The sequence below is a fragment of the Anopheles arabiensis genome, chromosome 2 (genome assembly GCF_016920715.1).
Source record: "Anopheles arabiensis isolate DONGOLA chromosome 2, AaraD3, whole genome shotgun sequence".
In the NCBI taxonomy this organism is placed as follows: domain Eukaryota; kingdom Metazoa; phylum Arthropoda; class Insecta; order Diptera; family Culicidae; genus Anopheles; species Anopheles arabiensis.
In genome coordinates, this window is record NC_053517.1 from 47736532 (window position 1) to 47760143 (window position 23612).

The following is a 23612-nucleotide window of genomic DNA, read 5'->3' on the forward strand; positions in this document are numbered from 1 at the left end:
AAATGCGCTGAATGTCACGGAATTGACAGCAGCGCTGCGTTCGAGCGAGCCGTCAACAAACTCCCCCCCCACCCTGCAAGAAGATTTCCGTTCACTTTTTGTTGTGAAAATTTTCGTGTTCGTAGAAAGTTTACCGTAGGTGGAAAATATGGTGCGTAAAGTGTCGCTAAGTTAATGAAGTAAAAAGTGGAACGATCGGCAATGTGATTCGATTTTGGGAAGAAGGGACAGGACTTTGCGTTGTGCTGTGCATACACGGTGGCATAAATCTGTTCCATAGCATCGCAAAGGGAGGCAGGGAGCTGCTCCAAGATTGGTCTGCACTCTGATCGATTGTGGGAAATCCCACTTTGTCGTCAGGAAAAATGGCCTACACGAACAACGTTGGAGATATAGTGCACCTGAACGTTGGCGGTACAAGATTTTCCACTTCGAGACAAACGCTAACTTGGGTTCCGGACACCTTCTTCACCTCCCTGTTGAATGGGCGCATATCTAGGTGAGTGTTGAGCGGCCACGCAAACAAGCTGCACGAGACGAGACGTAAAAAAAAACATGTCCCTTATGCTACTCCATGCAGTTTGCGAGATGAAACGGATGCTATTTTCATCGATCGGGATCCGAAGCTATTTAGCTTGGTACTGAACTACCTGCGAACGAAGGAAATCGATATCAAGTCGGTCGACATTCGGGTGCTTCGCCATGAGGCCGAGTTTTACAATATTGCCCCCCTGATCAAACGGCTGATGCTGTGCGAAGAGATGGATCAGTCTAGTTGCGGTGATGTTCTGTTCTATGGCTATCTTCCCGCTCCAAGTAAGTTGTTCGGGCGGTTTTGATTTGAAGTTTGATCCATTAAATGGCATTATTTTTGACTTGCAGATATTCCCATTCAAGAAATTTCCAACGGCTCATCCGGCTCGTCCGGTAGCTCGATCAGTGCGGGAACAGCCACCACAGGCTCGTACACGTCGGCCACAAGCTCTTCAACGCAGCAGGGCAAATCGGATTCGATGCCGGGTCCGTCGAGCAGTCAGCAGAGACATCAGCAACCAAATTCAAATGCAACAGCTCCGCCATCCTACAACCCCACAGGGTCGGCCGCCGGTCCCGGCAGCATTTGTCAATCCAATCCGCGCCCCGGATCGATGGTTCGGGTTCCGGAACTATCCCAAGGCGCACCGGGTCCCTCCACCAGCGGCAGTGGCGGAAATGGCGGTGTAGGAGCAGCAGGCACATCTGGCAGTAGCGGAGGAGGCGGGAATGGTGGAGCCGGTAGTGGGGGCAGTGGCTCTTCGCGGCATGCCGGTCACTCGCGCAATTCGTCCTGGGATTTGCGCGTTTCCTACAGCGGCAATGGCAACCGCAACTCCCAGTGGATGCCAGGCCATTCGCGCACGGCCTCGCTTGATATGATGCGCCATTCGCGCAACTCATCCGTAGACCTGAACAAATACATACGGAACGAGGTGGGCCTGCTCTTTGGCCCCGGCACTACGGGCGCGGGCTGGGCCGATCCGATGCGGGTGCAGATCATCAAGGCGCACCACAACTGGATCTCCGTAGCGTACGCACACTTCGTGACGTGCTATCGGTTGAAGGATTATTCCGGCTGGCAGCAGATCTTCGTGTCGCCGTACATCGAAACTACGATCGAGCGGATCGCAATCAACGCGAAGATGAATCTGGCCACTTCTGCGGGCGAACAGTCGCACAGCAAGATGGTAGCAATCTCGTACGGCAGCCAAATTCGGCTGTGGGGAATCTCGGAGGACGGCAGCAAGGCCGAGGTGGGCACGTTTAATTTGCACGTGCGCGTGGAGTATTTGTTCTTCATTGGCAGCCAGCTGGTTGCGTTGTCGTCGTCCGGCAAGATCGGCGTTTGGCATGCGATGACGCAGCACTGGCAGATACAGGATCTCGTTCCGATACTTTCGTTCGATACGGCCGGTTCCTTTTTGCTGCTGGGCTGCAACAACGGTTCGATCTACTACATCGGTAAGTATTTGTCGGGAATGAAGTAGATAGGGGGAGCTGCTGCTAGTGCAATACTAATATGTCGCTTATATAATGTTTTAAGATATGCAAAAATTCCCACTGCGTATGAAGGACAACGATCTACTGGTGACAGAGCTGTACAAGGACCCTTCGAACGATCACATCACCGCCATCTCGGTGTATCTAACTCCGAAAACAACAAGTAAGTGCTGGAAGTACCAAAGCTCTTGTTTCCCCCTTTGTGTAGACAGTTGTCTTCGTCCAACGCACGCCGTAACGCAGATTAGTTTGCCGCTAACCACATTCGTGTTCTGTTTGTAGCGCTATTGGCTTACCTCTCCCCCTTACCACGTTAGACCACCTTTTACCCTCTGTCGCCCACATTTTCATCGGAAACTCTACGCAAGTTTTGCACGTTTACTCACAATTATATATTAAACACCACCACCACCACCACCACCATCACAGTCGCTGCGTTTCCGCGTCGTGGCACCAGGAAATCACGTTTACACAAACATACAAACACTCACACTTTCCACCGATTGCGTTGATTTTGCCGGAAATGAACATGCTTGTTAGTGTTGTTTTCCGACCTCACGCTCCATTTAAACGGTTTATACATTATTTTCTCTCTCTTGCATTGCTTGAACTTTCATCATCTCTTTTCGAATCGGAATTGGCTTAGTTTGTGTGTTTTTGTTATACGATTTTTGTTCCTGAATTTAAACGCAAGATGAAAAAGCAACATCGAGAACCGTGAAAGACTAAACTAAAAAAAGGAAAACATATACATGTGTGTGTGTGAGTTCGAGTCGCGTGAAAAACGAATTAGCTCCTGTATCACACATGAACACATCATACTTTGCAAATGCGATACCGTTTCCGTTACGTACACTTATTCTCTTTCTCTCTTTTATTTCCCTTCCTATCGCCGTGCGTGTGCAATCGGTATTTGGCGATTGCATTGTGATTGCATTAACTTATGGTTTCGGCTCGCGTTAGCCGCGGATCGGGTGAAGGAAGGTAAACTGTCCCTGTTTGAAGCAGAGAAAGATAGAACTTCAGCAACAGCTGGAAGGAGCTGGCCAACATTTCGCTTTTTGTTGTTGTGGACGTTCTTTTTTCTTTCGTTTCTGGGCCACCGTGGCTGGCGCCAGACATAATTGTTTCGTTTTGCTATTTTTCCTATTTTCGTTGCCCTTCTTGATCTGTCGTGTTTCACCTTATTGTTTCGCATTCGCCAACCGATTGATCAACATATCATACCCATAATACGTGTACCCATACCCATCCACCATGGCGCATGTGAATGATTTTTTTTGCGTGTTTTTTCGTACCGTGTTCGTGTTGCGTTACACTTTTTCGGTTGTTTTGTGTTGTTAAACGTTGGTTGTACTCTCACTGAGTGAACGTGGTTTTAGTATCTTCCGGGGTGGAACGCTGGTGGTGGTACTAACTTTTGTTTGTACTATGTCATTTAACATGTCGTCGTAATGCACATTATTTCATTTGGTCCATCGTCTATGTATGTTTGCAACGTGTGTGTTTTTAGTTCCATTTTGGCGGATCCTTTTGCTTGTCGTTTTTCCTAATGCCTAAAGTTATATTTAACGCTAATGTATTGTTTGTGTATTCCTGTGTTGATTCGATAGGCCTTTCGGGGAACTGGATCGAAATTGCGTACGGTACGCGATCCGGCTCGGTGCGTGTCATTGTTCAGCATCCCGAAACGGTCGGGCACGGGCCTCAGCTATTTCAAACATTCACCGTACACCAAAGCCCGGTGACGAAGGTGACTCTGTCGGAGAAGTTTTTAATTTCGGTATGCAGCGAGTACAATCACGTGCGTACCTGGCAGGTGCCCCGGTTTCGAGGCATGATCTCCACTCAACCCGGCTCGACACCAGAAGCATCGTTTAAGGTAAAATCGATCTGATTCCGAACGACAAATTGGTTAATTTTACTTTTTACTTTTATCTTCTTGTAATACCCCTCAACTCTGTTATTGTAGATCGTTTCACTGGAAGCCGTTGATTCGACGTTTAGCTATTCGGCCGGGAACGATTTCGGTCCGTTCGGCGAACAGGACGACGAGCAGATATTCGTGCAAAAGGTCGTCCCTGATACGGACCAACTGTACGTTCGGCTGGCCTCGAATGGGGATCGCGTTTGTTTGATCAGATCCGTGGACGGTACCACAATAACATCGTTCTGCGTGCATGAATGCGAGGGATCGCGGATGGGTTCGAGACCGCGCCGGTTCATCCTGTCCGGCCACTGTAACGGTGCAATACAGATGTGGGATCTCACGACTGCGCTGGAAATTTCGAAAAAGAAGGATCAACCCAAGCGCACCGTCGGTGGACCGACGGCCGACGAGCTGATCCGAGAGTTGGACCAGTGCGACCTAAGCAATAGCCACTGCTCGACGCCCTGCATGTCACCCTGCCCGTCAGCATTTTCGGGCAGCATGATGGAGGCGAACACTGTCGGACGACTGAAACCGTTCAATGTGGCTTTCTTGAATCAGTCAGCGGCAGCGGCAGCCGCAGCCATGGGACTCGGTGGACCACAGGCTGTGCCGGCGCAGGGTCCGGGAGCGATGGGAGCGGCTGGTGCTGGAGCGGCTGCTGCTGCTGCTCCGCAACAACCGGCATTGGCTGCTCAGCAACCTAATCAACCAAACTGATCTCTATTCCACCGGCGGAGGGACATTTGAGAGTGGTTCCTGTGTTGTTATCTCGAGGTGGAATTTTAGCCGAGGGATGGAAGGTGGCGAATGGTAAAGCCTCACCGTCCTTCCATGCCCAAACGCAGTGTTTAAGCTATGCAAGAAGTCCTTATAGCTAATAGGTAATTTTCTCCCATTCTCAGATCTACAAAACTCTCACGCGATAAACGTTGTGCGTTCAAGTTCATGTTCTATGAGTCAGTGGAAGGATTTTTTTTCTCAGCACACGCTCTTGCCCAACAGGGGCGCCAGCATGCTTTCCGTTGCAAATCTATTGTTTATTGTGCTGTTTAACGCGTAACGTCAAATATCGCCTGTTTAGAGGTTCGATTACAATTATGTTTAAACTAATGAAGCGAGTTAGGCCGAGCAGGTGAACGGATATATTTTTGTATAATAAATTTTACTGCAATATAACTGAACATTTCACTATGCATGGTTCGCTGGCCGTTGTTGCCGTAGCAATCATTTGTAAAGTAAACGGAATAAGTTACCGGTTGCAGAATCATGCGGTAAGTGTTGGGCGATCTGTACCGCCGTTAAACCTTCACTGTCGGGAACATTACACAAATCTTGGCGATACTTTAAAAGCAATCGAACTATTGGACAATTGTCTGCCTCCACCGCGTAGTGTAAGGGTAAACGGCCACGTGCATCGGTGTGTGATTGGGAAAACTGGCAAGGTTTGAAGCAGAAATTCAATTTCGGCCCGGGCAAAGAAGCTATTTTTAATTACCCGGTGATGTAGCACGGTTTGGCCATTATTGTCCGTAGCACATGGATCGAACTGATACCGCTCGATTAGCCAACGGTACAGTTCCGACCTTACCGGCATGTAGAAACTAATCGTTCGGCCTCGTTCATCGCGCGTGTTAACATCAAATCCGTACACGTCGAGAAGTTGTTCGATAATTTCTCTCTCAGCGCTTCCCATAATGGCGAAGTGCAGCGTTGTAAGCCCATGCCGAAGCGATTTCGCATAGATATCGGCACCAGACTCGAGCAATATTTCTCGGCACCGTTTGTTCCCGCTCTGATATGCCAGATGCAGCGGAGTTTCTCCGCATCGCAGTTCGCACGATGCGTCCGTTCGAATGTCGACGTTATCGTATTGGGCTAGCAGAAACCGGAAAGTATCCTCATCCGGTTCGTCCACGTAGCGTATGTAGCAATGGAGCAGTAATTCACCACTCTCGTAACGATTATAATCGATGCTTAATCGTGCTAACCTTTCCCGATCGCATGCTATCAGCGCAAGGAAATCTTCGGTATCAATTTCGCTATCGTCAACTGCGCTTACGTTTGAAGATTGTTGCATCCAGGAAGGATTCACCGTCGCATTATGTTTCCGCAGATAAAGAACAATCGGCTGATGGCCCTGAACCATCGCTTGGCGCATTGCCGTAAAGCCGTGCTCATCGCGATCATCGATCCGGGCGTGGAAACCGTGCGTCTCGCAAAGGTACTGTACCAGTTCCAGATTGCCGCTGGATGCTGCTTGAATGAATATGTTGCTACCATCGTACTCTTGCTGTGCATCGAGGCATTTTTCTTCAATCATCTGTCGTACCATAGCAAATTCTCCGTCCCTGCACAAGCTATGCAGCCGTTTGTAGTCGTTGAACTGTGGGTTCTGCTCATACTGTTGGCGCAGTTCGTTAAATGCATCCGTCGCCTCAAAGTGAAGTCGTTCCACGAGAAAGCTGGCCAGTTCGAAGCGCTCATCTTCGACGGCATTGTCCAGTGCGCTATTGTCGAAAATGTACCGATACGGATCCGTACCGGTCAGCCCTTGCTCCTCGGCCAACGTTAGCAGACGATAGAGCAGATCAGCATCGAATTCTTCGTACGCTGATAAGGTGTACACGTTTTGCTGGGTTAATCGGTAATCGGGACGATTTTCCAATATCCACACGATCAACGTTGTGCAATTTTCGGCAATACAGTCACAAACTAATTCCTCCAATTCAGACACGGGCATGGTGTGCAGCTTTGTTTGACCGGTGGACAGCTTGGCGCCTTTTGCCAGCAACCGATCTACGAGCGGCCAATCCTTACGCTCTATCGCCACCAAGATCGGTGTCCAATGGTTCAGCTGGCCAACACATTGTTGCTCCAGGGGTACGTCCGCCGATAGCAGTAGGTCGGCTATCTCTTTCGAACCGTGTACCACGTGCAGCAGGTTACGCTGAAGGCAATCGGTAACGGAACGCAGCTCCTCCACACTGCTTTGACGTACCGGGTCCAGATCATGGTGCAGCACGGCAATTCCGACCGTGCTGTGTCGGAATAGCAAAAGATCCATTATATCGTGCCCGACGCGCTGGAAATGTGCTAACTTTATCCGTTCGGGATGTTTAACAAGATGTTGCACTGCCAGCAGTGTTTGAAGCGTACGATGCTTTATACGACTGTGCGAGTAAAAGTGTTTCGTATGGTCAGTGGAAGGCAGAAACACGCGCTCGTAACAGTACTCCTCTAGTTGCTGCAATTCGTTGCTTCCGGCTGGAGCGATATGCTTCCATACGTAATGCTCCATTGCATCAATCCACCAGCAGCACAGCTTCCCGTTCACCATATCATCCGCACGATCGGTGATGTATTCCGCTAGGACTGTGCATGTAAAAATGGTACCAAAACAGGGCAAACCATCCAGGGGATCGTTATTAGCGGTAATGTTTTGTAGAGCCAGTTTTGCGTCGACCTTGGAATCTTTCGGTAGCATCCGAGATAACCACTTCTGCCATTGCTCGTCGTCATTCAGCTTGGGCATGGTATACTTCATGGCTGCATGCTTACAGTTGGCTGCAAATCGTGTCCACAGCACATCGTCACCTGCAATCCATATAGTTACCCGACGTTGAATGGTGCTATCGTTTGTAGCATTGAAAAATTGAACGAACGTTTCCGCCATAAGGTCGGACCCATCGTCCGCTATTGCGTGGTCCACAAGCAGAACCACCGGTACCGTATCCAGCACGTGTCGTGTATCTTCGCTTTGTTGCTCATCGATTAATTGACATAATTTATCAAACCAGGACAATGATGGTTGCAGTAATACTTCCATCATATCGATTGCTTGCAAAAGTATGATCATTTGAAACGGGTTCGTGCGTTTAGCGCTTGCAGCTAGATGCTCCAGATAGGTGGTGCTGCCATCGGAACTATTTGACACCAGAATATTCAACCAACCCGGTGCCGCTGGTACCGCATCATACTCGTCCCAGCAGCTCACCGTAAAGTGGGTTGCAACGGGTGTCGGTGGTCCTCGGCTCCGCAACCAAAACACCATTCCGTAATCGGTCACGTATGCTACCTCGTGCACTGTTGCGTGGTCGGGAAAGTTGGTCTCGAACGGAACAGTTTCACTCACCATGAACCAAGTACTGTGCGTAACATCCTTCAGCTGATCCACGCAGCATTTTTTCACATACAGCCTAATAGCTTCCAAATTCGCCTGCTGTACCAGGAAAAGCCCCAAAGGAGGTGGCCCCCCTCTTCCCTCGTTGGCGTTAAGCAGGGCAGTTAAATCTTGCAGTTTGATACCATTCACGGATCTCGCATCGATAGGGAAGTGTGCCGGCGTGTTTGGTGAATCTGCTTGCGGTACCATCGTACCGGATTTGGACAGAACTCGCTGCAACACCTGCCGGATCGTATGGCCAGAACTCGATCCAACGTCAAGCACGTTTCTGTTTCTTGCATCAGATAGTTCCCGTGAGGCACTTATGGTGCAAAGATCGCTTGTTGTAATGGACGATATGTCGAACGAATGTAGATCGCTATTTCGCAACAGGATCATAGGCGAAGCTACACTCTGCAGCGTTGGCCAATCGTTGGCAATGTGGAGGTAATATTGGACGGAGCACTGTGAAGATGGCACATTTGAAAAATGCACCATCCGATCGATCGTCTCTTTTCGTGCATCTTCTGGCACCGCTTCAAATTGAGCTTTGGTCAGATGGTGTTCCAAAATTGCGAGTTCAAGAATTCCATTGTTTTCAGTTCGTGTAAGTGCCACCATGTAGTTGCATAAGCTCGGATGAACATTTTTCCCGTGTATGAGATTAACAGTTGCTGCTGACGTTGCTGCATGCCTGCAAAGACACCAATTGGGGGTTAAAATAATGATTCATGTTATTTGCGGTGGCAATCAGCGCCACAACGGCTTACCGCAAGAGTATCCATACGGAAAATCTATCGAATGCGTTTCGCAATTCTCGCAATTCCGACGCTCGGCTCATGTTTTCAGGGACTAGCAGGTTGAGAGGTTTTAGTCATACGACGTTTTAGTCTTGTGTCTTCGTTGCTTTTTGGAGCACTCGTAGCCACTCGAAGTACGATGTGGGGTTTGTGCGGTTTTAGATAAACACTGCTGACAGAATGCAAGTCACAGTAAGTAGGCGCATGACGTCATCCACATACACTGAAGAGCTAATGTGCATCATGTTATAGGCTATGGCGCTTTTTTCGTCTTTTAAAAAGCCTTGAAAATTGCTTAAATGATAAGGATACTCCTTGAGTAAACCATTAACATTTACCAATGAACTGATAACGATTAATGATACCTGTAACTACTTTGGCAACGCGAACTCAGCATTAATTTCAGTTTTGAGAATATATTTTCACCTTTGGTGGAATTTTTGCTCCCATGCACTTTTCTGTCATGCACACACACACACACACACACACATATACACAACATTTAACGGTTGGATACTTCAGTAGTTTTGTAATTTTCTAACCTTTACTTTTGATTACGTTCGTATAGGAGTACCTTTTATTGGATGATCACATTATGTACAAAACAATCAGCATGTAGAGATATCAAATAACATAGAAAATTGATAAATAAACACGTATCTGTGGGGGTTCAGTAAGCAACCGTGCAATAGATGTGCACGGCTTACGTCGAGAAAACGAATATGTTCTGGGGGGGGGGGGAGGGGGAGGGGAGTCCCCGGGCAACGGTCGGTAGATTTTGAGTTTAAGTTTGTAGTTTTTTTTCTCTCTCTGTTTAATTCGGTGTATTACTGTCGGCGAGAATAATGGTCGGCATCATGATCAGGAACGTGGTGGTCGTTACGATCAGCCCAATAGTGGAGTTCAAATTGAACAAGTGTCCGTAATGAAAGCGACAGTACCATCCGTACAGTATGACCGCAGTAACTGCTAGCGTGCCAATGTAGATGAAGTACGTTCCATACCGCGTGCCGGATCGATTGTTGCCCATATCCGTGTTGCGGCGTCCATCGGCTATCCCATCGGGGTCGGTTCCATCGCCATGTTCCATCCCACTGATTGGGCCGTGCTCGTGGTTGTGGTTCTCCCCGATCGTACCCTCCGTGGTGGGCCGCTCGGTACTGGCACCATTGAGGGCCGACTTTTGGTTGTGTATCAAGCAATGGACAACACAATTATCAAACAGACCACATGCGGCCAGCGTCTTACTATCGGGTTGCAACACGTGCCCGTTGAATACTAATCGAACGAGTTTATGGGCAGCCAGCTCGAGGGTAAAATTGCGTCGCTTAAACTCACCGACACCCTCGTTCAGATTTCCTTCCACAAGCTTCGAATCGTCATTCAGATATTTCAGCTTGATTCGAATAGGTTTGGTCGGTAAAGGCGGCTCCGCTAAACTGCTGCCCGATGAGCTTGGCTTATCAGTGCTGCTGTCAACGGGGCTGGAGGATTTTGCCTTCTCGTGCGAGTCATTGCTGCTGACGGTGGCGTTAGTCCGCTGTCTTAATCCGGTCGCTTCAACCGATGGACCGACCTGCGGAGCTTGCGCGTTAGGTTCGCTTTCTGTGGCGTCCATCTGTCGAATAATTTCCTCCGGTCCGTTGTCGTGAAACGTGTCCACAACGGGGGTACTGACAACGCCCGGGTATCCTTCGGTGTCGCTTAAATCAAGCCCAGTAGCAGACTCGGACGCTTCCGTTAGAATAGACTGCGTGATGTTATCGATCGAGGAGGCTATGCTATCGTTCTCGAGATCTAGCTCTTCTGTTTCGGTTACATTCGATATATTGGACTGCTGTGAGGAGCTGCGCACTGCAAACAAGATGATCGTGTGCTTTAGAAAAGACAGATAGACGGACAACACCCGTGGCCTTGCTCTACACTTACGTATGATCGTCGTGACGCTATGTGGCTGAATGCTATTCAAACGTCCTAAATTGTTTTCAATCACGAGTACTGCTGCATTCGGGCGATCTTCCCGGACGTAAGTCGATCGCCACGCGAAATAGATAACGATCAGCACCAGTAGCCTTAGAATCCAGTAGTTGAACAACTCGTCAGTCTCATCCAGAAACGGCAACATCTCCTCGCGATACTATTTCTGTTGCCAGGGTAACCCGGCAAGAATGGTGGTCCAGCAATCGTGCGTTTAACAAGCAATCCGTTCCTGGTGTATCCAAGCCAATGGGCACATGCTGCGAAACAGAAAAAGGGAACAAATTTCACTACAACATGATGCCATCACGGACGGAATGTAAACAACAACAAATCGCCAACAGATTATTCCTTACATAAGCTGGATCCTATGTGTGTGTCTCTATCCTGTCGGGCGCACCACTTAATCGGGCTAGAGGACCGTCTCCCTGGGAAATTTCACACACGGAACAATGTGTCGGTGGTTTCCTTTTGCTTAAAGCAATTTTCCACTGCAGCTGTGCTGTCCGATTCACAGATGACCTTTAGTTTCCTCGGTACGTTGGACACGCACCGTAGATAGGAGCTATGCGACTACTTATTTGATGCACTGACATAAAACCATGGAAAGCAGATTCCGATGACCCGAAAACACTCTGTACTGCCGTGAAAACCAAGTTTTCACAAAATAGGTAGGGTAACTGTACCAGTTTTCGGCAGGCTAGTGCAGCAGTTTCACAAAAATTGCTCACACATCAATATTTTTCATTATTTTTCTTGAAAGTGTTGTTATTCTGGTTGATAAACTATCATAGTATGTTACAATATTTTTTATTTGCCGGTTCAAAGCCCTTTTTCATAAATATTCGTGAAAATGCAAACATTGATTTTGCTCCTATTTTCGGCAGTTTGTTCCTATTTTCGGCAGGTTGTGTTCCTATTTTCGGCAGCGCGAATACGGGTCAGAAAATGTTATTATCTATGTAAATATGTACAAAAAAATGTTTAAAGTAATTTTAGACTCTTACTTTCCTAAGATTGGTGTTAAAAAGCACTTTAATTATTAATTTTATGTTGCTTATTTTGGCCCGTTTTGACAGCCATCTTGATGCGACGTTTAAACAGAGCAGCCATTGACAGTTTGATGGTTATAGCGTACGGTGCGAACTGGCTTACAAATATTTATTTTTCTCTTAAGTTAGTGCATTGTTTGTCGTAAAATTGATGATATTTGGTACAAGAAAGGTCATATTATGTGTCGACATACGCAGTGTAGTGTTCTGATCAATTTTAAAAGGAATATTCAGCCAAATACAAAGTGTGTTATTGTTTCGAGTTTCGGCAGGAGCCCACAACATTGAGCTGTCAAAAATGAACATTTACTGTGTACCTATTTTCGGCAGCATTTAAAGTGAAAAATAACCTGTTTATCGTGATTTTAAAATTCCGAACAAGTTAGAATAAATTAAATAAGCATAAAATCTGTAATATACACCACTTTTTCATTGTTTTACTGTTCTGATTCTCTTAATCACAAAACCTGCCGAACGATTGGCTGACAGCAAAGCTGCCGAAAAAAGCACAATTTATTTGATATTTTGGAAAATACGTAATGAAATGGTGTGAAACTTCGTATGTGAATATCAAATAAGTACACTTTCACTACAAAATTGTATTTTGTGAAATTTTTTACCGCATTTGTGCAGAATTTCACGTTTTTAGCTACCCTGCCGAAAATAGGTACACTGCCGAAAACTGGTACAGTTACCCTATTGCCCCGATGTGTTGTGATGACGAAAATTTTGACGTAGTTTTATTTTCCTTTCTAAATTCCAGTTCTGCCTTCCACTGTTTATGATGACTACAGGTTGGTAAATGGTCTTGCGTCACTAGAAACGGAAGTCTCGTTTATTTACAGTTCAAAATATTGATTGGCACTTTATCAAACCAGCAATCATATGTACACAAACTATTATATAAAATCAAGATAAAAAATAAAATTGCAACTTTACGAATAATGAAATTGCCAAATATTAATGTAAAATCAATTTTTTGGTTAAAGGTACCCTTATGTCAGACAAAGGTACTGTCAATCACGACGAGATGTACGAACCAGGCCTACTGTCGTTGTACCACTTTAAAAATGTGTTTTGTTTATTAATGATTCATGATTGGCTTTTTTCGTACTTCTTTGAGGCAAAAATCAATGGATTTTTTTTTCGAATGTATTCCAACGATTTTCCATTCTATTTTACAAAAACTGCGGTGCTTTCAAATGACAAGCGCTTGACAGCTGAATTGTGACAGGCCGAAAACGCGAGGCGTTGACAGCAACAGATTCTCGTGGGAAAGGTTTGCAAGTGCGTAAACACAAAAGGGCACTGATTGTGAAGAGATTGTGAATAAATTAGGAGCTAAACATTATCCTACCAAAACCACCGCAAATTCGTCCGCATCATGGGAGTACCAGCATTTTTCCGCTGGTTGTCGCGTAAATATCCGTCCGTGATAATCGAATGTGTCGAGCAGAAGGTGAGTGGAATCTCGTTTGGGTGGGGAGTGAGGTGGAAGGCTAATGTGTAAACCGCATTGTTTTCCCCGGAGGATAATTGAACGATAGAGTTAAGTGTTATCCGTTTCATGCGTTTTTCTTTGCAGGCTGTTGACGATCAGGGAAATGTCGTCTACGAAAATCTATCCGATCCGAACCCGAACCGGGTGGAGTTCGACAATCTGTACCTGGACATGAATGGTATTATTCATCCGTGCACCCATCCGGAAGATAAACCGGCCCCGAAGAACGAGGATGAGATGATGATCGCCATCTTCGAGTGCATCGATCGACTGATGAACATCGTCCGGCCGCGCAAGGTACTGTATATGGCAATTGATGGTGTAGCACCGCGCGCCAAAATGAACCAACAGCGATCGCGTCGTTTCCGGGCGTCGAAGGAGACGGCCGAGAAGGCGGCCGAGATGGCCCGTATCCGCGAGGAGCTCGCGGCCAAGGGTGCCATTCTGCCGCCCGAGAAGGAAAAGGGTAGCCACTTCGATTCGAACTGTATTACACCCGGCACCCCGTTCATGGACCGGCTGAGCAGGTGTCTGCAGTACTACGTGCACGACCGAATGAACAACAATCCGGGATGGAAGAATTTGAAGGTGATCCTGTCGGACGCTAATGTACCCGGCGAGGGCGAGCACAAGATCATGGACTACATCCGCAAGCAGCGTGTGCAGCCGGACTACGACCCAAACACGCACCACGTGCTGTGTGGTGCCGATGCGGATCTGATCATGTTGGGACTGGCGACACACGAAACGCACTTCACGATCATCCGCGAGGAGTTTTTACCGAACAAGGACCGACCGTGCGATATTTGCCAGCAGATCGGGCACGAGATGAAGTCCTGCACCGGGCTGCAGTCGGAGCGCGAGCTAGCCGACAAGCCACCGCCGATGCCGGGCAAGGAGACGCAGTTCATTTTCGTGCGATTGAACGTGCTGAAGGAGTATTTGCAAAAGGAGCTGGACATGCCGAATTTGCCCTTCCCGTACGATTTCGAGCGTGTGGTGGACGACTGGGTGTTTATGTGTTTCTTCGTCGGCAACGACTTTCTGCCCCATCTGCCCAGCCTGGAGATTCGCGAAAATGCAATCGACCGTCTGGTGACGCTGTACAAAAAGTGTGTGTACAAAACGCGCGGCTACCTGACCGACTCGGGAAGCGTGTTGCTCGACCGGGTCGAGATGATCATGACGGATCTCGGATTCGCGGAGGACGAAATCTTTCGGCAGCGTAAGGTGAGCGAGGATCGCTTCAAGGAGCGCAACAAGCGGATGCGAATGCAGAACGAGCGACAGCGGCGTCCCAATTTCGAGCAGTACAACAACTCCCAGTTTGCTCCGACTCCGCTTGGCCGAGGCGTGCAGCCGCAAGCCGTTGTGAATGCCCGCAAGGAGGCGGCCCACTTTCGGATGCTTGGACAGGGTGGAAACGATAACGAGCGAGTGGCGGCCGGCAACAACAGCGCCAACGATCCGAGTCCGCGGGGCACCAAGCGGAAAGCGGAAGAACCGCTCGCGGTAACTGTGACGGAAGACGAGGAAAAGGAGACACCGGATGAGGTACGGCTGTGGGAGGACGGTTTCAAGGATCGGTACTACGAGTCGAAATTTGACGTAATGCCGCAGAACATAAAGTTTCGTCAAACTGTCGCCTGGGAGTACGTGCGAGGACTGTGCTGGGTGCTGCGATACTACTATCAGGGCTGTGCGTCCTGGGAGTGGTACTTCCCGTATCACTATGCACCATTTGCGTCGGACTTTAAGCATTTGGAAAACGTGAACACCCACTTCGATCGTGGCACACCGTTCAAACCGCTCCAGCAGCTGATGGGTGTGTTCCCGGCAGCCAGTCGCAGCCACGTTCCGCCGGCGTTCGCCGAACTGATGGTTGATCCGCGCAGTCCCATCATAGACTTCTACCCGATCGACTTCCGCATCGATCTAAATGGTAAAAAGTTCGCCTGGCAGGGTGTAGCTCTGCTCCCGTTCGTAGACGAAAAGCGACTGTTCAAGGCGACAGATCCGAAGGTACCGTTGCTGACGGAAGAGGAACGATTGCGGAATGAGAACGGCGATGCGAAGCTGTTCGTTCTACCCGGGTCTGCCGGCTACCGTACGCTGGCCGGTCTTTACGGTGGCGATGACGTGGATTACAACCGAGAGGTCCCAGTCACGGTAGACTATGTGGAGGGTTTTGTTGTTCCCACCAAGGAAAATGTACCTCGAGAGGGTATGCTTCCTTCGCCCATCCCCGGCCTGCCGGCAGTGACGGAGAATCAGGTGTTGACGGTGCGCTTCCAGGACCCAAAGTATGCGGACGATTTTGTGTTCCCGGCACGCCGACTGGACAATGCAAAGGAACAACCGAAGGTGTTGGGCGCGAACGAAGGTCCGGTGATTGGGTTCGGCCAGCGGACGGATCGTGCGGGGCTCGGAGCGGCCGGCCATCGGATGCTTGGACACGCGGGAGGTGGCGGAGGCCGCGGCAGAGGATTCCAGGGCAATAACAACAACTTCCAGGGACGAGGAGGCGGTTACGGTGGCAACAATCGTTTCAATGATCGCGGAGGTAAGATTACGATTTATTGTTTATCCTAGACGGACATTAGTGATGGAGGGATTTGTTTTAACAAAATTTAACATTTCTGTTCGACACAAACTCTGTAGAAGAATTCGTTTGGAGATTTCCACGCTCAAGCAGATGTAGCGTGCTGTAAACTGGCTGGCTAAAGCTCGGATGATTTCGAACAACAGCACCGGAAGAAGAATAGGAACGTTTCATATCTGACGATCAAGTGTAGCAAAATTATAAGTGAGGTTTGCACATGGCCTGGCTAGTCCGTGTTTCCGAACGTATCTGACAAACAGCAACGCTAGCATCAATTAGGAAACGATTGGAAGTCAGAATACAGATAATGATGAATTAGCGATGCCAATGGTAGACAGCGGGATGGTTTAGAAGTCCGTGTTTTCCCCTGCTCCATCGCCTGGTCGGAAAGGCGAAATGAACGATAAGTGTCCTCTCTTGAGAGAATCGCTCATTGTCGGTGAGGCTTTTGTTTCTTCCGGTGGGCGAGACGTTACTCCATTTCCCGGACCCGGGATTGCCACTTTGGCACGTTTTTTACCTCTCCATTCTGCTTCCTCCCTCCGGATGCTCCTACTACAGAATGCTCCGGGCGCGACAAATGCGTGCCTGTGTTGCCCATTTCTTCAACCGGCTCATCCATCTCGGTCCAACAGCAGCAGGGTTGATATGGTTTGGTTAATTAGTTGTGACTGTGGTTTGTGGCAGTACTGGGAGGGTGTTTTTTTGTCTCGTTTGGTTCGTGGACCGGCTTGAATATATTTCACTAATGAGTGTGCATGCATGGACGGAGCGGCTCATTTGGATGGTATTGCGGCTTAATAATGATGGCGTTTTGGTTTGTGGGTTTCTACTACTTTTTTCATTGCGCTGCTGGGGATGCTGCTGTATAGGTAGCTAAGCGTATGCAATCAACGTCAACAATCGCAAACGCACGTACACACGGTTTGCATTGTCGCATAAGGCTGGGGTACTTTTGGGACCATTTGGCAAATGATTCACGTTCCACCCGCAGCTATTTGGGTTTAAGTAGCTTCCCTCATGGGCGAAAGATACTTGCCTGTGTTGCTTTATAATCCTGCAACGGAATTGTTACTCCCGGAAGAAATGATGCTGTTAAGGGAAAGATGCAGCTGTGTTGGATGAGTTGCATTTTTTCAGGGACAATCTATACGTATTTTAAAGTATATCCTTTATAATACGAAGCTGCTATTGCATTCTACGCATAAAATTGTCAGAATCCAATGTATAATGCATTTATTGATGATTTACGCGTTATTCTAGGCCACTAGGCAAAGCATTTCTGGTTTGCTACTGGAATGTTAGATCTTGTATTGTGCTGTTATGTTGAAACCATCAACGATATTCATCCAACATCCTTTTCTCTATTTTTTCTCAAAATACACGGGCATCCGTAGTTTTTATTTATTTTTAGGCTTAACAAAACATCAAGACCTATTTTTCAAGTGCAAAGGGTTTGCAAGTGCATGGTAAAGCACGGCCACACAGAAAAGGCTCACAGGCGCAAGGAAAACGAATGATGATTTGTTTCTAATAAGGATATCTTATTGAGCTTCTTTTTTCTCCACCATCCGTGTTAGCGGTGCTGCTGCGTGTGGAAGAAAGACAAACAAAAGGCAAAAGACGTTGCAGATAAAATGGAAAGGAGAAAGATTCCTTGCTTTTGTGTGGTGTGTGGATCCCACAGTACTCGGAATTCCCAGGAATAATGCGTGGTTTTTATATATGCGTGGACACAGTTCATGCATGCTTGGGGTAAATCTCATAACCAAAGCACATGAGGCATGGCTGAATGTTGGAGTGTTTTTGGATGAAATAATCGAAGTGTACGATCAAAACATAACGCTCCAAGATGCAGGTTGAAAGCATCAATATTTATTAATGGGACCGAATGTTCCCTCCCCGGAACTCGTGGAATATTTGTCAACTAACATACCTAACGCAGGGATGTAAAAATATATTTTACAAAATGCAAGAGTGCCAGCAGTGCTCCATGTTAAAGACGTTCGCCGTGCGTTGATAGCAAAATAGGAAGCAATGTTTACTCCTGGATTTGCTTCAAAGCAAATCTCATAATCAGAAAATAATGGAGGATAATGGTAGGTTTTCCGGGCATTAGCCACAGTGCAACAAACACAATGCCGCTGCATAATGTCGAAACGAGATCGGATCGATAGCACCCGCGTGACTTGTCTGCATTGTAAGAACGGATAGAACAATTGGATTACGGCAAGCGTTAGCCAAGAAGAAAGGACCAACATTGATCCGGTATGACAATTGGTTTGAGAATGTGCCCATCCCGGAGAGAATGCTACCGGTGTAAGCTGATCCTATCCCGGGCTTGCGCCACGTATTCTTTCTTTTTAAGTGTGTTAAGCTTTTATCGTAGCTCAAAAAATATATTTTTTTTCTCTTTTTTCCCTTTCCGTTCCACTTTCTTCGTATAATGTCAGTAATTAAATTTTAACTTTGTTGAGTTAGGAAATAAATAGAGATTGATGAGTCAACTTTCGACAGCAAATGCAGACACGATGTCGGCACACTGCTGGAGGCTTGCTGGACAAAAAGATCCGTTTGAATCACTTCTGTTTTCACGTGCATTTGTGCTTGGGTTTGTTAACCCAAAACAAATGCAACGGTGCATCACTTTTCCTTTTACCTGGTTTTTGTTGTTGGCAGCTTGGGCCGTTTGAGTAAGACTCGTCCTTCTGCAAGTGCGATGCTACCGTGTTTTGGGTTGATTTCAGATTCTCTGGATCAAATTACACACTCTCACTGTTCCAAGAAACGAGGATCAACTGCATGGAAGGGAAGTGTAGCGTGTAGCCAGAGTTAAAGAAGAATATGCCATGTTTGCCGCGGTAAAATATGTGTTTTGTGTTGTGATCTTTGTTGCTTGTAATCCGATAACGATCGCTGCTCGGTGCGAAAATCGAACAGCGTGTTGGACGTTTTGAACAATTTCTTTTCATAATACTAATTATTAGGGATGATGAGGCTGTACAGCAAAGAGGTCGGTTACTCTTTGATTGCGATTTGACTTATTTTGTCACCGGAATACTATTGAAGTGGTAATAAGCACGTACAAATGGATCAACGATCAGTTTGCGATTTTCCGATGTTTGCACATAATGTCTATCTCTTTGTAACGAGTGTTTCATATAAAAAATATTCATTTGAAATCATCTGCCCAGGACCACTATTTGTCCTTATACATTGAATATGTCCTGCTTTTGAATATGTCCTTATGAAGAAAAATTCACATACTCAAACAATCTCAAAGGATTTGGAGTATATTTTGTAAAAGCATAAATCAATGGTTCCAACTAGGTTATTTTATTCTCTTCAATCTTTCTACTATGATCAAATGTGTTCCTCGTTTTTTTTTAACCAAAATTCTTCCACTGCTACAAACGTTTTCAACGTTCACTATCACCTACTATGCCTGTTATTCTCATTCACCTTACCTCACGGGCGACAATCGGACAATAAATTGCACATTGATCTCGAGTGCGGCTTATTGCTCTAGGCTGGGCGCATTTAAGCGGCGAAAAGTGTACTCTTCAAACTCCCTTTTCCTGGAGCACGCTTGGTAAATTCGAAACTCCGTTCGTGGTAAAGCTAACCCTCGGCTATCGTCCAATTCGGTAGCTATTTGTCTGTGCTTTACCCATAGAATTTGCTGACGATTTTCGCTACACTCGTGTCGGCACGGCTGTGCTCGGTGTGTACGTGTGATACGGCAATTCAAATGAGAAAAAGGAGGCGATGTAAGTCGAGTGATTTCCGGCACCCTGATGATGATCGGTGCAACAACGGTGGAGCATCAGTATTTGCATAGGCACACGGAAACGGCTGCAATGAAATCGGTGGGTGCATCATGTCCGATGGTTCGTTGCATCACTTTTGTCCTGCTAATAATGATGCACAATTTCACAGCATTACCTATAAATGATGTGACGATTGTGGCGTTTATTTTAATAAAAGTAAAATCATTCACATTGAAAATAATATATTTGAACGAACAAACAATGTGTCTTAGGCATTCCCAGCAAATATTATTTAAATATTAGCGTGCTGTTGCGTATTCAATTACATTCGTTTTATTTTCTAACAATAGTCTCATTAATACCCATCTTCTTCTTACGACACGGATAATTGAAAACTGAACAAACGAAATCGAACGCCGGTCGGATGATGGGGCCCCATGCTGCTTCTGCTGCTGCTGTTGGGAAGATATAAAAACGAGGGACGAAGAACATAATAAAGCAAAGGCTTGCCACCATCGCCAAAACCCACAACCGCTCCTGGGAAATGGGTTTGAAATAGGGAAATTCGGAACAAATACAAATTGTCAGCAGTGGCTGTGGTTTGGCCACTTAACTCTCGATGCGCGTGCTATTGTTGGAGCCGTAGTTTTCCAACCGGTCGATTGTCAGGGGCTATCTGGAGGCGCAAAACACGGGCCCTGTCAGGATCTTCTTTTGTCTGCTCGGTGCTCGGTGTGCCCAATCTGTGGTGTGGAAATGTTCGGCACTTGAACATTTTCCACTCCATGCATCCTCGTTGTGTGTGTGTGTGAGCTTCGTATCTAACCAAACGGCATGTCGTGCGATACAAAAGTTTGACGGCAACACTGTTCGATCTGATTCCAGGGAGGAAGTGGCAAGGATTGGAGAGGATGCGAGCCGTTGTTGCATACGGAACAGAACAAGGGGGAGGGGAGTGGCGAGATGCTCCTTAGTTGGGCGAATTGACCTTTATTCTTTGTTGGACGAGGTGTGCATAAAGCATATTGGTCGTAATTATGCGACGAGTGCAGTTTGAAGTGGGTGGTTCTAGAGTCGACGAACCGAAGCGTGGTGTGCCTGGTCGCTGCAGCATTATTTTCGTTTATTCAAATCTTCGAACAAGCAGAGCAAGAGTTGCCACTCGAAAATTACGGGATCAGTTCGCATATGTGTGTCCACCGAAGCTCAAGTGAGATGTAATCGTCCCAGGCACACGGTGGTGTACTACTGCTGATCGATGAACGTTGTCAATGTGGGTTAGAGTTGTTAAAGGGGTGTAGCCGTGAACATGATTTCCGCATTGGTAGAGCCATTTGAATCTAGGAAAACTAGTTGCAATAATTATAAGCTGCGAACGGTTGTATCAAATATTAATAAGCGCTTTATCTCCATTTATTCTACCAGCTACACACAACAACTACTCCGGCGGCTACCAGAGTAATGATGGCAACAGTGGCAGTCCGTACGGCAGTGGTGGCAACCAGCAGCAGCAGTACAACCGTCAGGGAGGAGGTCGTCAGGGGGGAAGTAGTAACGCGTCGGAAGATTCGAGCGTCACAACATCCGCGACATCCGGACCGCCCGCCGGTGCCAACCGGAGCGTGTTCGAGCAGCTTAGCAGCCAGATACAGCAGTACCAGCAGCAGATGATGAACGAAATTTCGCGCAATACTTCCCAATCCTCCCCGAACCAGTTCGCCAATCAGGTCCAATACGACTATAACAATCACCGTGCTGGCGGCAACAACTGGACCAACAACAACGGTGGCCGCAACGCTAACTATAACAATAACCGGGGCGGCGGCGCTGGTGGTGGCGGTGGGTACAATCGTGGCGGTGGAAACGGAGGACGACAGTTCCAGCAGGGAAATGGGGGAGGTGGCCAACGAAATAACAATAACAACAACAACCGCTACGGGCAGAACAATTATGGATCGGCGGGAGGCGGCGGTGGTGGCGGAAATAATCGGTTTAACAATCAGCGAAGACAGTACTAATCGCGGGCAAATCGGACGTGTGTCGTTCCCTTCCGAGTTGCATTTTTCTTTTAAATTCAATTACAACATTCGGGAGCCGCACAACCATCCCCGGGTAGTAGTGGTGGGAGTAGTAACAGAAGTAGTTGTGGATAAATGATACGTAGGATGGGCAACCCGAGGCGACCATATAATGCCGCCAAGACAAGGAAACATCAATCACGATCATTTACTATTGAGACTCCCCCCGAACGTGTGGTACAAATTGGAATATTTCGTATGGATGAAAGTGGTTCCCCAGAAAGGGTTTGTAGTGTAAAACGAGAAAAACAACCAATTCTCGATTTTCTTTACAAACATGTGTAGGGAATACGTACGTTTTTTCTTAGATCAAGAAAAATATTCAAGGATTTATAAATGTAGGCGCAAGCAGCGTAGGAACTTAGGAATCACACTACCAGATGAGGATCGTTACCATACAAACAGTGCATTTGTATGGATCGAAAAGCTCTTTTTCCGTACGTTAAGATAAGCGTTAGTTGCAATTTTTACAGGACCTATCCTGTGCTGGTAAGTGGTACCCGCCGCCCCTCACACATCTTGCGTGAGAACTTTGGTAAGAGTTGTCTTAAGCTAGTTAAGAAGTGTGTGAATATGTCAAACATTTGCTGATTAGTTAACACATGTTAACGGAAGGAAAACAGGACCATTTTGTTTGCTCAAATGAATAAAATGGTTGACGCATCTTTTATCATGCAACGCGTTCTGGAAAATGTGTTTTATTTCTCTTCCGAAAGTAGTGTTTGTAACGTTTGCGTTTCAGCGTTCAGTTTGCTTTAAGATACGAGCAGAAATCTACCACAAGATAAAGTAGAAGTGGAAGCGTTATCGATTTGAACTGCTCTACCTTATAGTAGTACACTTATCTTAACACATAACTAAGCTAAGGGCAAGTGTGCAAGTGCCACTAAATCTGTCCTTGAACCAGGGATAATTTCCATTCCCAAAACATCATTCAGCTGACCCACCAATATTTACCATATTAACGATCTTTCAACGAAATGTTTCAAACCACATTCTCAAGAGCGATTTCTCACGGTCCGTTTCCAACGAAACGGGTGCTCAGTAGGCGGTGTAGTCGAAGTGGTTAAAACAGCAAGGAAGTTTCAACCGATTGCGCGATTCCATGAGAAAATCCACGATCTCTGCCAGTGGAACGATTTCCGATACCGGCAGCGGGACGACGAATCGACAATCGGATTTTCTCGCGATCTTTTGACACTTATTATTCTGGCCAGTGATGTGAAGTAAAACAGTTCCCAGCCCAAAATGTGCTCCTTCCTGTCCGAACTCACAACGGTGAACTCACTCACTTACTGTGCGGCGCAAGAACAATCGAGTGGTAAAGGTCATCCTATTGTTTTGCTGAAGAATGTTTTTTTTCTCTTCTTTCTTCAAGAAAGTAAAGGCATAACGGCGACTCCTATAGCTGAAGGCGCGCCCCGCGCACGAATATGCTGCATTATGCGCTGCGGGTGCACTATCCGGATGTCGCTTCGGTGCGCCCAACGACATAAAGGTAAGGAATTTTCTTTTCCGCTTGTAAATGGCCCTCTTTCTGCTCTGCATTGATTAGGGTAGGGGAATTAGCGAAAGCAACAACAATCGTTACGCTGTGCAATGTTTCTTATCGGTCAGATATTCGTCCCTTAATGCGATACAATCTCGAGTGTTGAATTATGCGACTATGGGGATGTTAGAGTATGTGATGAATTGCTTGC

The 23612-nt window shown here is 46.9% G+C and overlaps 4 protein-coding genes across 6 annotated transcripts; 2 read left to right on the plus strand and 2 right to left on the minus strand.

The window, feature by feature from the left end:
- Window positions 1–47: 47 nt before the first annotated feature.
- Window positions 48–5151, plus strand: LOC120901489 (SH3KBP1-binding protein 1). 2 transcript variants are annotated; one of them, XM_040309477.1, is made up of 7 exons: window positions 48–499; window positions 581–816; window positions 883–1998; window positions 2081–2200; window positions 3001–3021; window positions 3651–3919; window positions 4010–5151. In XM_040309477.1, exons 1-7 carry the CDS (start codon window positions 366–368, stop codon window positions 4685–4687), a joined length of 2574 nt encoding a protein of 857 aa, XP_040165411.1. In that variant the 5' UTR covers window positions 48–365; the 3' UTR covers window positions 4688–5151. The 2 variants fall into 2 exon arrangements, with proteins under 2 accessions (XP_040165411.1, XP_040165421.1); XM_040309487.1 differs by lacking the exon at window positions 3001–3021 and having other exon boundaries at window positions 366–499.
- Window positions 4987–9396, minus strand: LOC120901482. The gene is given in 4 exon segments (XM_040309464.1): window positions 4987–5401; window positions 5403–8826; window positions 8903–9226; window positions 9298–9396. Coding segments are annotated over 3 exon segments (3702 nt in total). The 5' UTR covers window positions 8974–9226; window positions 9298–9396; the 3' UTR covers window positions 4987–5194.
- A 79-nt stretch (window positions 9397–9475) lies between these two features.
- On the minus strand, window positions 9476–11582 carry LOC120901513 (transmembrane and ubiquitin-like domain-containing protein 2). The gene is made up of 3 exons (XM_040309534.1): window positions 11266–11582; window positions 10862–11169; window positions 9476–10786 (listed from the first exon to the last, which is right to left on the minus strand). Exons 2-3 carry the CDS (start codon window positions 11055–11057, stop codon window positions 9747–9749), a joined length of 1236 nt encoding a protein of 411 aa, XP_040165468.1. The 5' UTR covers window positions 11058–11169; window positions 11266–11582; the 3' UTR covers window positions 9476–9746.
- A 1612-nt stretch (window positions 11583–13194) lies between these two features.
- On the plus strand, window positions 13195–22590 carry LOC120894389 (5'-3' exoribonuclease 2 homolog). Of its 2 annotated transcripts, none has more exons than XM_040296924.1 (3): window positions 13195–13420; window positions 13547–16025; window positions 16124–16244. In XM_040296924.1, exons 1-3 carry the CDS (start codon window positions 13346–13348, stop codon window positions 16171–16173), a joined length of 2604 nt encoding a protein of 867 aa, XP_040152858.1. In that variant the 5' UTR covers window positions 13195–13345; the 3' UTR covers window positions 16174–16244. The 2 variants fall into 2 exon arrangements, with proteins under 2 accessions (XP_040152858.1, XP_040152857.1); XM_040296923.1 differs by lacking the exon at window positions 16124–16244 and adding an exon at window positions 21260–22590 and having other exon boundaries at window positions 13197–13420.
- Window positions 22591–23612: the final 1022 nt, after the last annotated feature.

Bases quoted from the DNA above. Each gene is read 5' to 3' on its own strand.
- LOC120894389 (XM_040296923.1), top strand. From the start codon at position 13,346: ATGGGAGTACCAGCATTTTTCCGCTGGTTGTCGCGTAAATATCCGTCC. The intron at 13,421-13,546 runs GTGAGTGGAATC...TTTTCTTTGCAG, and splicing joins TCGAATGTGTCGAGCAGAAG to GCTGTTGACGATCAGGGAAA. The intron at 16,026-21,259 runs GTAAGATTACGA...TTATTCTACCAG, and splicing joins TCGTTTCAATGATCGCGGAG to CTACACACAACAACTACTCC.
- LOC120901513 (XM_040309534.1), bottom strand. From the start codon at position 11,057: ATGTTGCCGTTTCTGGATGAGACTGACGAGTTGTTCAACTACTGGATT. The intron at 10,787-10,861 runs GTAAGTGTAGAG...TCTTGTTTGCAG, and splicing joins TAGCGTCACGACGATCATAC to TGCGCAGCTCCTCACAGCAG.
- LOC120901489 (XM_040309477.1), top strand. From the start codon at position 366: ATGGCCTACACGAACAACGTTGGAGATATAGTGCACCTGAACGTTGGC. The intron at 500-580 runs GTGAGTGTTGAG...TACTCCATGCAG, and splicing joins TTGAATGGGCGCATATCTAG to TTTGCGAGATGAAACGGATG. The intron at 1,999-2,080 runs GTAAGTATTTGT...TAATGTTTTAAG, and splicing joins CGGTTCGATCTACTACATCG to ATATGCAAAAATTCCCACTG.